The sequence below is a fragment of the Strix aluco genome, chromosome 3 (assembly GCF_031877795.1).
Source record: "Strix aluco isolate bStrAlu1 chromosome 3, bStrAlu1.hap1, whole genome shotgun sequence".
Lineage (NCBI taxonomy): Eukaryota > Metazoa > Chordata > Aves > Strigiformes > Strigidae > Strix > Strix aluco.
The window spans coordinates 29,805,649-29,824,801 of NC_133933.1; the positions used below are offsets into that span (position 1 = coordinate 29,805,649).

At 38.6% G+C, this 19,153-nt stretch overlaps 1 protein-coding gene across 2 annotated transcripts in view; it reads left to right on the plus strand.

Annotated features, from left to right (window-relative positions):
* The window catches only part of LPGAT1 (lysophosphatidylglycerol acyltransferase 1), a 68,110-nt gene that overhangs the window by 37,002 nt on the left and 11,955 nt on the right, over nt 1-19,153 (plus strand). For both annotated transcript variants that reach the window (XM_074817952.1, XM_074817953.1), the window contains 2 exons: nt 1,343-1,616; nt 10,174-10,300. In XM_074817952.1, coding sequence (XP_074674053.1) covers nt 1,343-1,616; nt 10,174-10,300 — 401 coding nt within the window. The remainder of the gene's footprint in view (nt 1-1,342; nt 1,617-10,173; nt 10,301-19,153) is intronic.

Below are 19,153 nucleotides of genomic sequence, written 5' to 3' on the forward strand. Positions count from 1 at the left end.
CCTTTCCTGAAGTAAGTTGGAAGTAATTGCAATTGTGAGATTTCAAAATCTAGGAGAAACACTTTCAGAAATCTTATCTTCAGTAAAATATAGTTTCTTGTTGTTTTCCACTCAACCCCACTCCTTCCCTCTTCCTTGCCAAAAAAAAAAAAAACCCCACACCAAAGAGTGGAAGGTTTGTGGCAGTTTTGTTGACATTTCAGAGAATTAAAATCACCTCTGCTGAGAGAAGCTTAAATTTTGGACTCCTGTGTCTTTTGAGTGATTTGGCAAAGTCACTTTGTAGCACTCAAATATAATTGATGTAAATTAATTCCTGTGAAAAATTGGGTAGCTTGCTCTTGCTGTGTGTGGAAGTGGGAAAAGAAGAATTTTTCTTGAGGATACTTCTGCAGTAATTAAGGATAAATCTTATTGTCTTACGTGAAAAAGTTGTGCTAATATATCAAAGAGGAGGAATGAATGAAGGCTGGTTTTTGGTTTTTTTAACTCCCCTTGGTCCTTCAGGTTTAATTATCACCTGGCTAGATCCTATATACAGCTAATTACCAAACTAGAAGCTAGTGTCATACAATATCTTGTTGGCTAGGGCATCTCATTTTATTGCTGTAGGCTTTAAGTTCACACAAATAAAATTACTTCCTACTCAACAGTTTCTCCTAAAGAAGGAAAACCTGCAAACATCACAGCCCAATACTTTTTTTTTTTCCCCCCTCTCAAACAATAAGTGCTTCCATCAGTGTGCTGATTTCAGTTGAGACTAAGCATTCAAGCAGCACAGGTTTGGGAGAAATCTGTGGTTCTACTGTGGTAACTGCAGTAAAGCCTGGTCTTGAGGTCCAGCTATGTCTTTGGCTACCTCTGCTATTCTAATACGGGATGTGGGGAGAGGCACATGAAAGATGTGTAAGCAAAGGTACTGTTTGGCTTGCAGAAATTACTGATGATACGTGGACCTCCAAATCATAGCTTGACCCCTACGTTGTCTTTGCAGAATTCAGATAGCAATTTCAACTTGGGACCCAGTAACAGCTAGAGAATTCTGTAAATATATCCTCCTGTTATGTGGAGTTCCCATTTACAGTCTGGATGTCGCTCTTGCAGAGAAGTCATCAAATTGGGAACTTCATCTTCAATTTCAAGGGCTTTTTGTCAGCCTTTCTGTAAAGTGGCACTAACTTGGGCACCAGTGGGTATTCTGGGAGTATTGTTTTGTCTTGTCAATAGAGGCTTATTTGTATCTCTGAAAAGAGAGAGGAATCATAGAAACATAATAATTATCTGTCTTAATGTTACCTCTTTTAATCATTCATTTTATTTAATTAATGTTTTATCCTTATAGGGAAGAGCACACCGTGACCACCAGCTTGTGTTACTCAAGGAGCATCTAGAAAAATATTACAGGAGCCGTAATCGGAAATGGATTGTTTTATTTCCAGAGGGTGGCTTTCTTAGGAAGAGGAGAGAAACAAGCCAGGCATTTGCCAAGAAAAACAATTTGCCATTTCTTAAACATGTCACCCTACCGAGACTTGGGGCAACACAAGTAATTTTGAAAACACTTGTAGCGCCACAAGAAAATGGAACTCCAGCAGGCAGAGATGCTGTGATAAAAGGTAAAGACCACTTCACTCTTGTGGATAAAAAGCAAATTGAATGTCCAAGTGTGATTGCATGAATGTTTGTCTTGTAGACGTGGTGGGTAGAGCAGATACTGGAATGAGCACCCAGAGTGGGCAAGAAGGTGGACTGCTCCTTTCAGCATGATTGATGGTTTCCACTGGTTTATGGTAGTATGGAACTATAGTAAAAGTATTTCTGGAATATGCAAACTATGGTCAAATTTTTATTTCTGTCTTCAAAAGTTTCTTTACTTCCAGTACTGTATACTTCATTCCTCTTTCTTGAACTATTTTCTGTTGAGTTCAAGTTCTTCCGTTCTCTACAAGATTTTTATGATGATTGTCCCCTTGGTTGCTGCTGTTAGCTGTCACTGATGACTAGATTTGAAGGATTGTTTTGGCTGTCTTATGTTAGAAGACTTATGAGGGAATAAGAATGTTCCTGCAAGACTATTGTTCTGGGATGCCTGGGCTGTAGGGGAGAGTATAGTTGGGATATAAATAATGCCTGTTGTTATGGGACTTGGTGCTTTTAGTCTAAATTTTTAAAATTAACTTCTTCGCACGTTCAGAGAACAGGGTTAGATTTTACTTAATCTAGTTGTGGATTTCTGTTACTTATTATAGAAACAATGGATTGGGGGGTTGTGATGGTTTCTTATTGATGGGTGGGCTGTGATGGTTTCTTATTGATGGGTGGTGCTGGTATTTCCATAGACAAATTATTATAATCGTTTAGCAGTTTGAACAAAAGATTCATCCTAATGAAGCCACATATGCAGATGACTTTGGGTTTTTTTCTGTGCTGAAGTTCAGATTTCAGGGTTAGCAGGAAGCCTCATACAGAAATTGCTTCCAGATTTTTAGTTTTGAAGTTAATCTTGTCAACATAGGAAATGAATGGAGATGATGTTCTTGCAGGAACGGAGGGAAGACTTTAAACAAACTGAAAATCAAGCTGTGGAATGCATCAGAACATTTCCTTTCAGGCTACATTCAGAAAAGAAAGGCTGAAGAAAGCCCTTCTTGTCTTAGAAGATTTTTAGGTTTAAAAGAGAAACAGAATACCCTAGTCATTGTTAAAAGGGTGTTTTTTTAAGGGAGAAAAGTTTGGCCTGTTCCTGTTCTATTTATCCCCATCTCAAAGGCAAAAAGATATGAAAGGTAAGAAGTTCCCCAAATGTGAATTACAGGCCTTCTAGTTCTGGAAGAGGACCAAAAGCACTCATCAAATACCAATTTTATATTTTCATACTCTTAGATTAAGCTCAACATCAAACCTGGCGTGTTTTTTTTTTTTTTTTTTTTAAGCGGCATGATTCAGACTCTGGAGAAATGAGCATTTGATAGTAGTTGACCTAACTGGGTACTAAAATAAAGGAATTGTCTCAGAAATACAATGGAACCATATCTGTCCATCCTACTCAAAAGTCAGAAGGAAAGATAAGTGGGCAAAAATAGGAAAGAAATATGTGGTTTTAGGACATGAAAACATAATAAAAGGGATGAAAAAGACATGTGAAAGTAGACTTTATATGCTAGGAAAGAGTAATATTTGATACATACGAAGATGAGATATTTTAAGTCCTCCCTTAAGCTCACAAAAATGTTTCTAGCAAGGTAAAACTTCCCTTTCAGAGACATACAAAAGGTTAATTCTTAATCTATAAAAGACTTCCTCTAATCTTCTGCCTTCCAAGTGCTTTTACTGTACTCTTGCTACTTAAGAAATTTTTGAAGAATGTTTGTTCAGTTAAATGAAATATAATTGTATAAATTGATAAGGTTATAATATGAAGTTGGAAGCCTACAAGTTAGTGATCATCTTTACTTTTTATCTCTTTTATGTTTCCCTTTTTTTAACCACATGAAAAAACCTGGCTCAGTGAAATCAAAACTTGCCTGTATCCTCTTTGGGTTACCATCATTGAGTTGTGGGCTAGAACAAGATGTAGTATATACAGCGTAAAGGTTTTGCCAGTGTCTTGCATAGAGATTGCATATATACTTTTTGTACATTCTTACTGTACTCCTTTGATTGGGAAGTGGCTTGTGTGTCAGTAGCATCACACTTGAACTTCATGGTTCACCAAAACCAATTTTCCTCTGCACCACTTCTCTTGTGCTCTGTACTGTCTTACTTAATGATGTTCCTGGTGTCCTGGGTTACCAAATTATTCAGCTTACTATAATAAGCTTTCTTCTCCATTATTTATCATTCTCTCAATCTTTTTGTTACCACCAGGCTTTACTGATAATGATGGGAGTTCACGTCCTTCCCCCACCCGATTTTGATTAAATTGGTGTATAAATTAGGAGTAACTCCTCCTCAGCAAAAATTATGTCCTCTTCCTGTTGAGTTTCCTGAGTAGTTATGTTAGAATGAGTCATGATACACAGTTGCAGTATTCTTGAGTGCTGTCATCTGATTTGTACTTAATTCATTTAAAATTATCCTTGTAGCTCTTATACCATTGTAGATTTTATACCATTCTACTTTCTCAACTGGAATGGTGTATAATACTGGGTGAAAGAAGACGACAAAAGCAACTACAATAAAAGATGGTTCATTCTTAATATACTGCTATGCTGCACCCTAATTTGGTACAAACCAAGTTGCATACAGTGGTTTCATCATGTCACCCCACTGCTTCCCAGCCCACTAGCTTGCTTTTGTACATCAAATGTCACTGGAATTAGAGCCTTCAAATAGTAGTTCAAGAATTGTGCAACAACTAAATGCTACATCATCTGTCCTTCTTCTGTAAAGTCTCTAATCTGATTTCTGTCATCCCTTTGGTAGAGGTGGGTTTATGTTGTGAAGCGCGAGGTTCAGTAGCCTCTCCAGAATTTCATTAGCCTTAATTATGGTATTAGTATTCTTAATATCTAATCCCCTTTTCAGTTTATTTTTGTACTAGTTATGAGTTTCCCACAGTTTATTACCTGATTCTTCCCCTGTAAAGTGACAGGAAGAACAAATGTTCCTGAGCTAGATGATCAATACTATTTGATTATTCTTGTACTTAAACTGATCAGTTCTTTATCTGTTGCTTTTCCAAGGCAAGCAGCCTCTATTTTCTTAATTTCTTCCTCGTAACAGTTTTCCAAGCCTTCTTTCATATTCAAGTCTCAAGTTCATCGGTGTAAAATTTAACTTATTGCTAGTAAATGCTAAATTAAATGACTAAAGCAGTTGTTGCTTGTGCTGCCTTTTGAAACACTTGTTTAATTTCAATGAAATTGTACAATTTTATTCCTAAATAAATGGAAGGATGGAAAAACATATAGGAAAGGTAGTACTCTCACTTGATGGCTTGAGTGCTTTTGAAGCTAGAAAGTACAGACAATGTAGTTAAGTGGTGTCTGTCCCTGAAAACATGGTGTTAAGTTAACTCTGGTGTCTGATGAAAGTATCCCTCTGGACAGATGTGCTGTGCCCCCCCAAACAGAATGCTGCTGCCAGCGCCTGCATTCCAGGAGAAGGTTTTAGTGCAGAATAGAAATACTGGCAGCATAAAAATACTTGATGCATAGCCATCGTCACACCATAACCCTGTAGGGACTGATGTGTGTGTGGCTGGAGTTATTTTATGGTTTTGAATTTTTTTGTTTGTTTACCTTTTTAAGATAACGCTTAGTCTCTGACATAATTGCAAGTACAGTGTTTCTTTAGTTAATAAGAATTGATCATCTTGTGAGTTTTAGAGCTAGTTCAAAGTGCTAAACATCTGGCAATTCAAAGGAGTTTAGAGCAATTGTTCACTGAAGATATGCATTCCAGAGCTCGTTTTTGATCAACCTTGCTCTAGTATGTTTTTTTTAATTCTGCTTTATTTTACTGTGCAGCAATTTTTGGTCTGATAAGAGGTTGCTGTGAGCTTGGTTAGAGCCCTATTGAAATCTTATCTTACTGTTTTCAAATGCAGCACAGTACATTCAGTTCTGATGCTTTTTCTCAGAGAAATTCAATTTTCCCTTCTGCAGAGCTGGACACTGGACTTTGTAATTGATTTTTTTTTTTTAATCAAACTTTTTGATTCACTGTTATATGAGGAATGTGACTTGAATAACTTTTTTTTAATCCTGGAAAAGGGGCTGCTTGTTTTGTTCCAGGTGATTTGTCACAGAGAGATCTTGGGATAATGAGTAAGATGTTCAGTCTGAGAGCTAATCTTTGGGAAGAGAGTTAATTTTAAGGTCAGTGGTCCAGTTGTCCTCTACTTGTCCTCGTGTGATCAAGTGGCAAGTTACAAGAGCTCATTGCTATGCAGGGGGAGACAACAGCCTCTTTTCACTGAGTTTAGAGTGACATAAGTGTTCAGGAAACCACACCTGAATACTAGTGAATTGTAGTAAATATTTTCTTTTTCAAGTGGAAGCAGCAGTCCCCAAGTTCATGCCTGACTGATGCATTCTTTTCCACTCCGGATGCAATCCGACAGTATCGCACCATCCAGAGATCAGCTGGAGTGAGTTTTCCTGCTGAAACATGTCTTTATAACTTGCTCTTTTTCTCAGCAGTAAACACTGACAATCTGCTGGCAGGTTTGAAGAGTCCTGCTCATAGCAGCTTTAAGCATTGGTTGAGAGTAACCCCAGGGAGGATATTGAGGGACGAAGAGAAGCTCTGAACCCCGCTACATTTGTGATTGTAGACAGTCAAGTATCTGCTGTGAGAGGATTGTAGAGGATGACAAAGTGGGTGTCTTGAAGATGCTGATGGTAAGTTGCTTCATAACTAAATATGAAGATCTTACTATCACTGAATCCACAGCTAGAACAAAAATAAGGAAAAAAATAGTTATGAAGATTTGCCTCTGATGGTGACTTAAAAAAAATCCAAAACAAGAAGTTAGGAGACTGTTTACATTTTATTTTGATTTTTTTTGACTAGGCTAGAAAGCTAATATATGTGATTGTTCAGTCTTGTCTTAGCACTCATAAGGCAAGTATGTACCATTCATACTAAGGTACATTATTACTACATGCTTTGGATGCAACTGTGTAGGACAGATGTCTGCAGGCCTGTTTTGAACAGCTATGTACTATTTTAAAAAAATCAAACTGCTAACATTTTGAAGCAGTTTGAGAAATCAAAATCCTCCACCTACACTGAAAGTGGCAAGCAGACTGACACCACAGAAGAAAATCTAGTCCTCAGAGAGATCAGCCTAAATTTGGTCTCTGCAGCAGTTTCTTCTGCTGAAGTTTTTGGCAGCCAGGCTGCTCGATCTTTCAGTAGGTACTAGAAATGAAGGATGAGGGTGTCTTTTAGTGGTAGGTAGAAAATTCAAAAGGGTTTGGCTGTCGGAAACATCTGTGGCTGTGTTGCCCAAGCTAAACTTGGCAAGAGGAGTTCTTGAACAGGTATATACAACTGCAACTCCCTTTTTTTTTCAGCTACAGATGCCAGACCTGAGTAATGCAGCAATCTTTCTGTTCTGAGTTCCTGTTAGTGTGTTCCATTTAAAAAGTAATAGGGTTTATTCTTGTTCAAAGGTCTTCTTAGGCCTGAAGGCAGCATCCTTGGAGATACTGAGGTCCTACCCCTTTGTGTTGTGTGCAATTGTCTGTTTCTTTTTCAGTTTCAGGATCTATTAGAGCTTTGTGGCTGTAAAATAAATGTGCTCATGAACAGGGCACAATACAGTATAACTCCCCAAAAAGGACAAGAAGATTTATTTCAAAATTAATTTTCTGAAATCCTTGGTGACTTAGGTTTTTTTGGTAGTATGAGATCTTGGATGATTATGTAAGACTTATTTTAAACCAGAGCATGCAGAAATATGCCTGTGACTGAGATTTGATAGCACGCCTTGGTAATTGCACGTGGAGGTAGCTGCACTAACACCTGCTTGCTCTAAAGGAGGGTCTGTGGAGGCTGACGTTACCTTCAGAATTTTATTTTTTTTCCCCCCAGTCTCTAACCTGGGGTTCCTGGTGGGCTGTCAGAGGCAGGTTTTAATTCCCACCCTGCCCTGGAAAGGGGCTGGAGGTAAGTTTGGAGCTGGTCTGAGGAATCCATGCAGCAGCTCTGCTCCACAAAAGCAGAAGGTAGGAAATCAGCACAGAAGAGGGCTGCAGGAGTCTTCCCGTAATGAAGTTTGAACCATTAGCCACTGAAAGAACAGTTTGAAATACTAGCTAAATATTTAATAAATGATTTTAAAACATTTTACTGTAAATAATAAGATCATGTGCCCATATTCATCTGGCAGTTTTTAATTGCAATTAATGATCTTTGTTGCTTACTCAGACAATTTACTTGTCTTTATCCATTCCTACTTTACGTCTGGGAAATAACAAATTGAATGGGTTTGTTCTGAAATCCATTTCTAAATGAATACTTCTGTGAATTTACTATTAATTTCATATTGGCTTTTCTCTAATACATTGCTACTTTTAAAATGAAGGACTCCATAGTTAGTGCTTTTCTTAAGAGAGACTTGACAAGCACTCTGTCATGATGCTGGCAAGCCTGGAGCCCCTAATGGGACCTCGTGGTCTCATTTCACGTGTCTGTCAGGGTTTTAAAATACTGTATTTCCAGAAGGTGACACTGGATGTTTCAGCTTGACCCATGTAGCTTGCCCTTGGTCAAATTTTGGAGTAGCACGTTGCATGCTATTAATAACTCATAACCTAAATATTAGGAAATACTGCCTAGCCTTATTGTCAGGTAGTGTATGTGCATTTGTAAAAAAGCAGTACAACTCCATTGTTGAGTAGACACCATGAAAACACTAGCTGCTTGTTAAAATAATTCATAGATATATGTGATAGCGTTGCTGCAATTGTCTTCTTGTGCTTAATTAAATTAGATGCAAATTAAATCAAATGCAAATTAAATTAAATGCAGGTAGAAACTCGCAAGTCAGTCCTTGCATGGGTGTACTAGTTGGTGTTAGTAACTGTGGCTTTTAGAGTGCACCTCAGACTGTGTGTTGCAGATTTCTTCATGTGCGGTAGCTCTTCTGTAAAATTTGAGTGACAATTCTGGGCAAGACCAAACATCTGTCTAGCCCAACATCTTTTCCGTGATTCCCAAGTGGATATCAGAGGAAAGAGTGTGAAAACAGCAAACATGTATTGTATTTCTCCCACATACTCTTCTAGCTTCTAACTGTTTCCAGTGTGGTAGGTTTCCCAGGACAGGTGGGGTTTCTGCCTGTTTAGTTAACCCTCCAATGGATTTCTTCTATGTACTTGTCCAATTTCCTCTTGAGCCTAACTCCTGGCATCCTTGACATCCTTTGGCAAGGGGTTCCCACAGTTTTATTCCCCTCTGCACAAAGAATCATTTCTCTCTGCTTTCAAAACTTCTCCTCTTAGCTTCATTTTGAATATATCTGTTCTTGTGTTGAGAAAGTTGGTGAACTGTCCTTGTGGACGTTCTTCATGCCAACAGTGTTTTTGTCAACCTCTATCATATTTCTTTCATAGCTGTCTCAGCTGCAGGCTTGAAGTCTTGTACTTTGTACTAAGACCTAACACCTCTTAAATGCTTCTGACAACAAGTGGCTGTTTTTAATAGTCAACTTTTTAAATGCTTTAAATGCTGGGTATGATGTAAGTATATTACTATACTAGTGTATTAAGGATTAAGTAAGAATATTACTATACTAGCCCAAACATAACATGACCTCAGATACAAGGCAGCTCCAGTTTCCACAGATTAGATATAAAATTGACACGCTAAACTCAAAGTGCCTTCTTGGCAATGTGCCCCTCCTTCCTAGTTTGCTTTCCAGATCTGCCGCTCTCCCTCTTTGCAAACCTGTGAATTGAAGACGTGCCAGAGAGGTCACGGCTAGGTTGATATCTGACCTTGACTATTGCTGATAGTAACCTGTGTTCAGATTAAATTTGACTCTCCTGAATAATCTTCATAGTAAATATTTTCACCTCCTTTGATCCTTTTTTCAGTTTCTGAATATGCTGAGCAGCGTATGAACATGTATTGTATCAGTCTTTCTGGGACCTTGTGGATGCAATCTCCTCTCCGTTGTAAAAACTGACCATGTTCTTTCTACTTTATGCTTTCTTTAATACACAAAGTGGTATATTTCCTCTTTATTCTGCAACTCGAATTTTTAAGAACCTTTGAGGGATCTGCATGGCTGTTGCTTCATCAGTGAGCTGCAACTGTGAGCTCTTACAAAGGCCTAGTTGTAAATGTGCTTGAAGTGCGGACCAAGAAAGTTGGATTTTTATTTTTGAAGTTTTCCTTTTGGTGAATGGAGGAAGGCACTTGGCTTTTGGGCCAGCATGTTGTGTGACTATACTCATAACCAGTGAGTGAACTTGTTCTATTCTGTGTACTACAATATGTAAGAACAACAGAAATAACTGAAAATAAAATCTTGGTCTAGCTGAAGTTTGTAAGAGTATTTCTGTGCTCTGTAATGAAAGCTGGATTTGATTTTTGGCTGTCTTATTTTATTTGTGCCCCATACCTCATCTCCATAATATAAAAATGGAATAACTATTAAATGAGTGACATGCACTTTCTGATTACATTTAATCTCACATTTCTTTTTGTTCCTAGAGAGTAAATCAAAAGGCCTCCAATGGGTGATAGATACAACCATTGCGTATCCCAAAGGTGAACCTATAGACATCCAGACTTGGATTCTTGGCTACCGACAACCAACAGTTACACATGTACATTACAGGTAGGAAATAAACCTTCTCTCTTATATTGAACTGAAATGTTAAAAACCAAGTATTCACAAATCACTAACATCATGCTTCAGGATATGGGAAATCAGTAGCAATGTCTTTTTAATGTGTGTTTCACACAGGTGGGCAACTCCTATTATCTAAACATAGCACGGTTTTCTTTTGAAAAGTTCAGTGACCATTCCATATCTTAGCACATTTAGGTTTTTGACTAATGTCCTGTGGCTGAATATAGTTGTGAGAAATATGTTTCATGACTAGGTTAAGGTGCTGGTAAACCCAACTTTTTTTTTTTTTTAATAATGACAACAAATTAAAAATCACCGTGTTATTTAATAACAGGTTTCCTGAGAGATTGTTATATGTTGTATTTAACTTTCTGACAAAGAAATGTCAGCTTTTTAACTCAAAGCATCCTCTTAATAGTTGAGCAGAGCAACACTCTGGAAATAGTAGAAAATCTCATTGACATCTTGGGATGGGATACTATTAAAACTTTTCTCCTCAGCAGTTCTTTGTCTCAAGACTTGAGCTAACGGAGAGATAAGTTGCATTTTGCTTTTGGTTTTCAGTTAATTGCCAGTCTGAAATCTCCAGAAATGTTTTAACACTCTTCCTATACCAAATAAGTTGATCACGTTTTATCCCAAAATTACATTATTTTGTCTTAATTCCCTTTTGCTGATTTCAGGAGCTTTTAGACTTTTACAGTAAGCTTTCAGATATCCTTGTGTGGATCCCCCTGGGTGGCAGTTTAACTGGGAGTGACCTTCTCCAGCACCACTGCTGTGTCAGTGTTGTGTGATGCAGAATACAGGCTGCTCACTGGAGCTTCTTTCCACAGCCATGTTTAAATCTGTCCCTGCTTTTTACAGAAATCTGCCTTCAAGTTTTTCCAAAGGTGAACAGACTTGCACCCTAATTTATGCAAGATTTCATAATATCTATTGTGCTTTATTCAGATCACCTTAGGACTCTCTCAGATCTCTGGGATAATTGCAAGTTGAATGTATTTAGAATTTTACTAAAGAGTATATCCAAAAATACTTCCTTTAAAAGAGAGAAGAAGTTATCTTAAGTTGAATTAACTTCCTGCTTCTAAATGTATATGTTCAAAAGCTATTTTTGAGCATGAGCGTAAAGATGATGTAACCTTCCTTGCATTCAACTTGAATGTTACAGTTCTTCTAGTACTAAAATTCTAAGAAAAAATATTAGAAATTGTTTATTGTTGGGTGTAGGTTTGTTGTTTTATTCCAGAGAGTCTTAATCACTGGTTTAGACAGGGACAAGGCTCTCCATTTGATTCTTTTTTTTTTTCCCTTTAATAACCTCTAGTTGTTATGGCTGACCCTGTAAAAACATTTGAAGTATGCCCCAAATGGAAACTGATGCAGCGGCATGTCTCTGAAGGCTGAGAGCTGGATGTAATACCTCTGAAATGAGAAATGAGTGTCTTGGATTTAACTGGAGCTTTGGCTAACTTTCCAGTCCTTGTAATTCTTAAATTGGCACGTCAAGTTGAGCCATGTGTCCTCTGGACTTTAAGGGCTTTAGCTGGATGCAGGGTAGCAGTTCTTAAAGATGTGTTTAAGATAAAGTACCCTGGCTCAGACAGCGGGCAGTAGCAGCAAAGGCGCAGGAAGGCAGCCCGTGCACCATCCCTCTGCACGTAAGCACGTGGTGGCTGTAACATGTTCTGAGCAGGCATCGCATCTGGATTGCTTTTGGTAGGTGCTGATGGACCTGGCCTTCATGAACTTGTCTAATACCATTCTTAACCTGCTTAGACTTCTACAGTTTCCCATGACAATGTGTAACTGTTCTCGAGGGTGGCAGCCAGGACCACTTCCTTTTTGCTTGTGCTGGGTTCTCCACCTGATGCCTTCGGTGGGTGCACCCTGTTTCCTGTGTCCTGCCAGTAGTGGATGACTCGTTCCTCAGTGATGCTCTCCGTGGCCTGTGATTTTACAGAGCTTTCTGATATCCGGCCTTAGCTGTGCCTGTCCCCCTCCCAGCCCAGCGAGTCTTCATCTGCTTGGTGTCTCCTTACACAAAAGCCTTTCCTTGGTTATCTTGTTCCTTTTGTCTGTGCCTTTTCTGGTTCTGCTATAACTAGTTTGTGAGTTGACTGACATCCTGAATTCCCCAAGTGATTTCAAGATCTCTTACCAGAGTAATGATAGCTAATCTTAGAAGCTGTGGCAGTGTATGCGTAGCTGCTGGTGCTTTTTCCTTCCCCAGTGTTCATCGCCTTGCACTTACTGGTATTTAATTTCATATGCAACTACTGTCAGGTCCTTCTGCAACTCTTCTCTTTGACTACCCAGAATAGTTCTATACCAAAAAAGTCATAGCACTTTTGTATCCTTTTATCCGGATTTAGCGTATCATCTAGCTATGATATGCTACGACCTTATAATGTATCTGAAATTAGAGCTGTAGTCTGGAATGAATACATTGAATTTTCACCTTCAGTGTTTTTGACAATAAAATTTATTTTTAGATATTTTTGTGTGACTTTGAAAATATTTTTCTGTTTTACGTAAAGGATATATTTATCCATGGCAGGATTAGCAGAGAGCAACTGAACAGCGTGTGTACATGAATTTACTCATGTTGCATCATCCTTTTCTATTGCTTATACAGAAATTTCCCTTCAGGGCATTACAGTAACTGATTTATTTTTTATTTTTTCCCAGATCACCTGACTTTACTCATTAGGGTTATTTTTTTAGCAGAATGCTGTAATGTGATGGGCACCTTCAGGGTTTTGACAACTTTAAATCATGTATTTGTGATTTGAACAGAGTTGTTGGTACCACTGAGAACCTCTGAAGATGGAGTATGTACCTGGGAAACTGGGGGTGGTGGACAGGGAAGAGTAGGGAACAACTGTTCTTTCCCAGAGGGTTTCTGATGTTAAAGAAAACTTTACAGCTCTGCTGTCACTTTATTGAACCTTCTCCAGGACTGGGAAGCCAGATAATTGAAGCCTAGTAGGCTGACATCAGTTTCTTAGAACTTATTTTTGAACTTACAGGTACAGTCAGTGGAAAACTGTCTCTCAGGAGCTTTGCATGTGTGTCTCCTAGGTAGCATCCTCACTTGTCTGAAAATACAGTGATGTCTTGAGCCTGTTTCTGTGTCAGATCTTCATCACTAGCAGTTCTGGGAAAACACCAAACCCCTTTATGCTGGTTAAACAGTGCATGCTACAAACAGCTGTACTTTGTGACCAGCTAGCTGATCCTTGCCATGTCAGCCTTCTTCCTCTAGTCCCTGGCACTTCTATTTGAAAATGCAGAGCTACCTTTTAATGTCCTGAAAAGTATCCTGGGAGGTTTCTGTGTGTGGTGTTGCTCCCTGAGAGCTGGTCAAGCCGCATGGCAGAGGATGATACTCGAGACCTGTGTAGCTGTTCAGCTTGACCAGGAAGTCTAAACTGCTTCTTTAAGTTCATCCTCCACATGGAGACCAAAACATGGATGAAACAGAGCATTACAGTATCTGGGATTGTCAGCTGGGAATGCCAGCACTTGTTCTGCAGGTCGCAAATTTGAGGTGATTCCTCAGTAATTCTTAATGTTGATAACAATTAGGTATTAACTACTCTTTGTCCTTAACAGTGTAGGCAAGGATTAAATCAGTGACTGAGGTTTGAAAAGGGCCATGCTATGTTGAGCTCTGAGATGTCCCTTGTAAAGTTGGTGCATTTCTTTAACTCTTTGAAACAAACTCAGTTAGTAAAGGAAAACCCAAGGTAAAATGGACTTCATCTTAAAAAAGATGGAAGTGTCAGAAATGTCTTCCAAAGATGGAAAACATCACAGGTGTTTCTGTTTTTCTGCATTTGACATAAAGTCCTCTGAAATTTTTATGAAACGTATATCAAGTATGTCTGGATTGTTGTTAATCCCCCCCTTTTCCTTCATTTAATGAAATAAAATTTTTCATATTGTTTGTAATTTGGAATATTTTGGGAGATTATATTTGAAATAAATTTTAGAGGTAATTTTTAAATTCCTGGAGAAAGTTCTGAGTGTGTGCTTTAACATGCTAGTTTCTCATCTATCATTTCTTTAACCTGAGTTATAGCAAAAAAAATAAAGTTAAAAAGTCCCTTTGGGAAAAGTAAAGAATTGTTTTGACCAGATGCCATCTCTACTGTATGAAAGGAGAATCAGGATTTAAACATGTTTTTCCCTTTTTAGAGTAGTCCAGAGTGAGGAATTGAAGTATGACAGCAGTGGGGAAAAAAGCAACATTTTCTGTCCTACTGGAACTGGAGCAGAGGAGATTGCAGAGCCTCTTTTGTTCTGGTCGCTCAGTCAGTCCTTTCTGCTGTTCCACTTGGTCACAACCTGTCTCTTTCTGCCTTACGGTCTTTCAAATCTAGTGTTTTTTCCTTTTCTCATAGCCTGTCCTTTTACTGCAGGATTATTATTTTTTTTTTTTCATCCTGCTTAGGGAGCAACAGAGGAGTGTGGAGGACATAGCAAGCAGCCTTATGTTTTCATTTTTAGATGCTTTTCTAGCTGATGGAAATGGCAGAGAAGGAACAGTCTAATCCATTAATCTTTTTTTTTGTTTGTTTGAAAGCTCAATTTTGATAATGAGTTGAGCCTTGCTTTTCAAACTTCAAATTTTGGTAAAAATTACATTTTTCAGAAGTTCATAATTAGGCTAAGCTGTGGCCTGATTTTCCTCAGGATGTCAAAATAAAATTCCCTAGAAAAAAGGACAATTAATGAAGTTTCAGATTCTTCAAAACACAAAGGTGCTTGAGAACTTACCCTTTTAACTATGGAATAATTTTTTGACCCTAGCAGACTTGACTCAAAACTCATTGGAAAGTGCTGGAAAAACTGGGTTTTCTCTCTGCAACATAATACTCAAAGGAAAATAGTGACTTCTTCCAGGTCAAAACTGTGTTAGGATTTTTGGGGGAAATTTCAACCCATCTGTTAAAGCAGTAAGCACCAAAAGAAAAAAAGGGCTGGAAGGTGCAAAGCATGTCTGACTAGAGGCATGACTATGAGACCTGCCTTTTAGTGAGTCTGTTGAAAAGCTTTGTTTCCTCTTCTCAGAACAGTTTAGCTTTGTGCTTGGGTCATTTTGTGATGTGCGTTGACCATAAATCCAGATTCATTGCAGTTACACTCAGCAGAAGTAAGCTGAGTGGTTTGGTGTCTGTGTAGCAAGACCTCATACTGGCTACTATTCTCAGCTCCCACTGTTTTCCCCACAGTGAGTTGAGTTTTGGGATTATTTCTTTTCTTCTTACACAGTCACTTCTTCAGTCTAACTGACTTGGTGTTTCCCAGCTGGTCTCCCAAGTTTCTGTAATAGTCAGGTTTCCCATGTGCTGCAGTTCTGTTGTCAAAACCTGAAACTTAAAAATTGAAAAAACCCTGGGTATGAAGCTTGTCTGATGCTTAGCTTCCCCTTGATCAAGAATGGTGTGGAGTTGGGTTTTTTTGTGTTAGCTTCCTGCTGGGTCCTGCCCTTTATGACCATATCCCGTGTTTGCCCTGTGTGATAGTGATTGTGATGTCGAGGCCCCGAAGTCAGCGCCAGCCATAGCCACCTCTGCCGCAGAGGATGGCTGCATTTATGCTGCATGAAAGTACCACACTATTTCCAGCTAACTCAGCTGTCTTTGTGCCATAATGCAGATGAGTACTGTGTCACCTTTCTTTCTCGTACCAGTTTTTGTACTGTGCTGTTGTTGAAATAAGCTTTTGGCTACTGAGGAAGTTCTTGTTTTGTGTCTACATTGATAGAGATTTATTGAAATAAATGAGACTCCTAGCTATAAATAAGATGGAATACATTGTGGTTGCTGAATAAGTTTTGCAGAAATGTCTGTGAAGGGCATCCAGTTTAGCAGTATAATTTAATATGCTTTTTTATGCAAGTAACTTATTTTTGGTCATGCCTGAGATCTACCAACAACCTCCCATCATGCTGAGTTTTATATTATGATTTAGAAAGAATAGGGGGTAGTAAAGAACTTCAGCGTAGGACAGATGATGAAAGGCAGTTAGTACTTAAAGGTGTGGCATCTATGAACTTTAGAATTTTAATACAGAATCAGAGGTTGTTTCTCCAATAAGGACAATTTAAAAGAGATTAAATGTTTCTGAAAGTGCCAAATTTCTGAAAATAATTTGGTATCTTTTGAGAAATGGCCTATCAGTAGGTAAGTCTCCATGTTTTCTTATGTATGCCAACATACATGTCTTTGGCAGTTATATCTCCTTTTTTAAAAATTCTTTCTGCTTTCCTGGACTGTCATTTATGCTAATATATTCTGATTTGGAACATAGATACTGTCATGGTTTAAACCCGGCCAGCAGCCAAACACCACACTGCTGCTGGCTCACCCTCCCCTCCCCAGGGGATGGGGAGAGCGTTGGAGGGATAAAGGTAAGGAGACTCTTAGGTTGACACAAAAACAATTTAATAATTGAAATAAAATAATAATAATAACAACAATAATAGTAATAATAGAAAATACAAACGAGTAATGCACAATGAGATTGCTCATCACCCTCTGACCGATGCCCAGCCTGTTCCCAGCTAGCAATTCCAGAGAAGAGAATCCTGAAGCTGCAATCCCAGAAGTGAGAGAGGGAGCTTCCAGGCCAACCCTCATCTCTACGCTGAGCATGACGTTGTATGATATGGAATATTCCACTGGCCAGTTTGGGTCCATTCCTCTGGCTCTGCTCTCTTCCAGTTTCTTGTGTACCTGTGCACAGGCAGGACATGAGAAGTTAAAAAGTCCTTGATCTCTTAGCAACAACTGAAAACGTCAGTGTATTATCAGCATTCTTCTCGTACCAAATCCTATACTGAATCCAAAATACAGCACCATTCTAGCTACTAAGAAGAAAAATTAATTCTATCCCAGGTGAAACCAGGACAGATACACATTTGTGTAGTGGTTTAAGAAAGTTGCTGTCCCTCAGTCAGCTATGGCCGTTGTCACCTCCAACTAGAAGATAATGCTTCATTACTGAGACAGTTTTGCAGACACCCAGCGGAGTACGTCTTTACTTCCACCACCACCACTTCTAACGGTGGTGGCACTGTTTTACTGAAGTTTATCCTCTTCCCCACTTCCCCCTGATGATAGCAAAGCAGCTGTTCCCTTGATGAGAAATGAAAGGAGGCATTTCCGTTTCACTTGAATTTTCTGGACAACTTATCCAGTGCTATTAAATTCCTTATTTGCCACACCAGGAACAAAGATGCTCTTGTTGTCGTGCAATGTGAGGTTTTGTCCAAAAGCTAGAAAGATTCAAGTGTCCAAGATAATCTAGAAGCTTCAGATATTATATGTTGACCTTGTTCCGTGTAAGGACAGTTCTATGTGGTGATAACATTTTATTTTCCTGAGGAGATCAGCTTTTAGGGGTGTTCCTGATGCTGGGTACCCAAAGGTGGGGTAGAACCAAAATGATACTCATGCTGTGACCACATTGACAACTATTTACATATCTCATTGAAAAGAAGAAACTATTTCCTGCATCTTTTAACACTAGACCTGGCAGACCTCGCAGCTGATGGGTGGGGATGACCCTGCTCCAGTCAGAGCAATGGCTTTCCACCATTGTTTTGGATCATCTGTGTAGGGAGTTTTGTAACAGTAGACTTTCTCGGTTACCTTTCCTGAACCCAGTCTCCTTAAAGAGGGTATTCTTTTAAAACACAGATGCCAGCTGAGCCATCTGATGGGCAGAGAATGGTGATATTGGCAATATGTTTAGTATAAATACAGGGGGGGTTAGCTTCACCTTATCTAGTACAGGAAGGGCTTGTTTCCAGAGTTTAAGGATTTTTTTTAAACATTTCATCTCTAATTCAGCTCAGTCATTAGTAAGAATGTTCTGCTTGTAAAAATAACTCTGGATTATCTAAAAATATGTTTGAAAATGCTTCTAAATACACTAGCACTTACCGTTGCTAAATTGTGACAGCCAGTGCAGCATTATTGGAAAACCGGTTGTTTTCTACTCTGCATTAATATTAATTCAAACTGAGTGTAACGGTGATTGCTTCTTAAACTTTAAGAAGCAGAGTTTATATTCAGACAGTGATGTATTCTGGTACTGAATTGGTTCATCCAAGAGCCTGGATGGATTCAAGCAGGAAAGTGATGCTCTGTGTTCCATTAGTCTCTCATAATATTGGTATCACTTATGCTACTTTGCTACTCCATTAAAGTGCCAGCTTATAAATTGTTTCTAATGAGTATCTTGTAAGATCTTGTGATAATGTTTTCAGACTAGAAGGTACATTCTTGGAAAAAATACCAGGCTCAAGTAGCTTATTGAGCTGTAGAGTTGTTACCCATTAGGTAAATGAGAAGTGAAGGTGGAGGTGAAGAGTATCTTCAGCTTACAGTGGAAACTGCATGTGAAGCCAGGTAATACTAAACTTCTGTCCTGAGCCCACACATGCATTCTGTTAGTTCTGAACCATCTTCAAACCTGTGTAAGCAAGCATCTGTCCTTCAAAAATATACTGTGAAACACAATATTCAGTTGCTGAGTCTTTTTATCTCTTCACAGCAGATAGGCAAAAGAGAGTAAAAATAGTGCTTGGCAGCTCGGTTGTGTTTGGAGATAGAGAGTAAGCCTGTGTTAGTGTTATACCGTCATCAGAAATGGTCCTCTTTCTGTGGGTGTGTTTTTTACTTGCCTGTACGTGGTTTAATTTTAATCTGCTTTACAACATCTGGACTTCAAGATAAAATAGTTATTACATGTCTTTGTCATTGTTCTTAATATGCACGCTGAGGACTTTAGCCATTTACTGCACCACCAACTATTTCA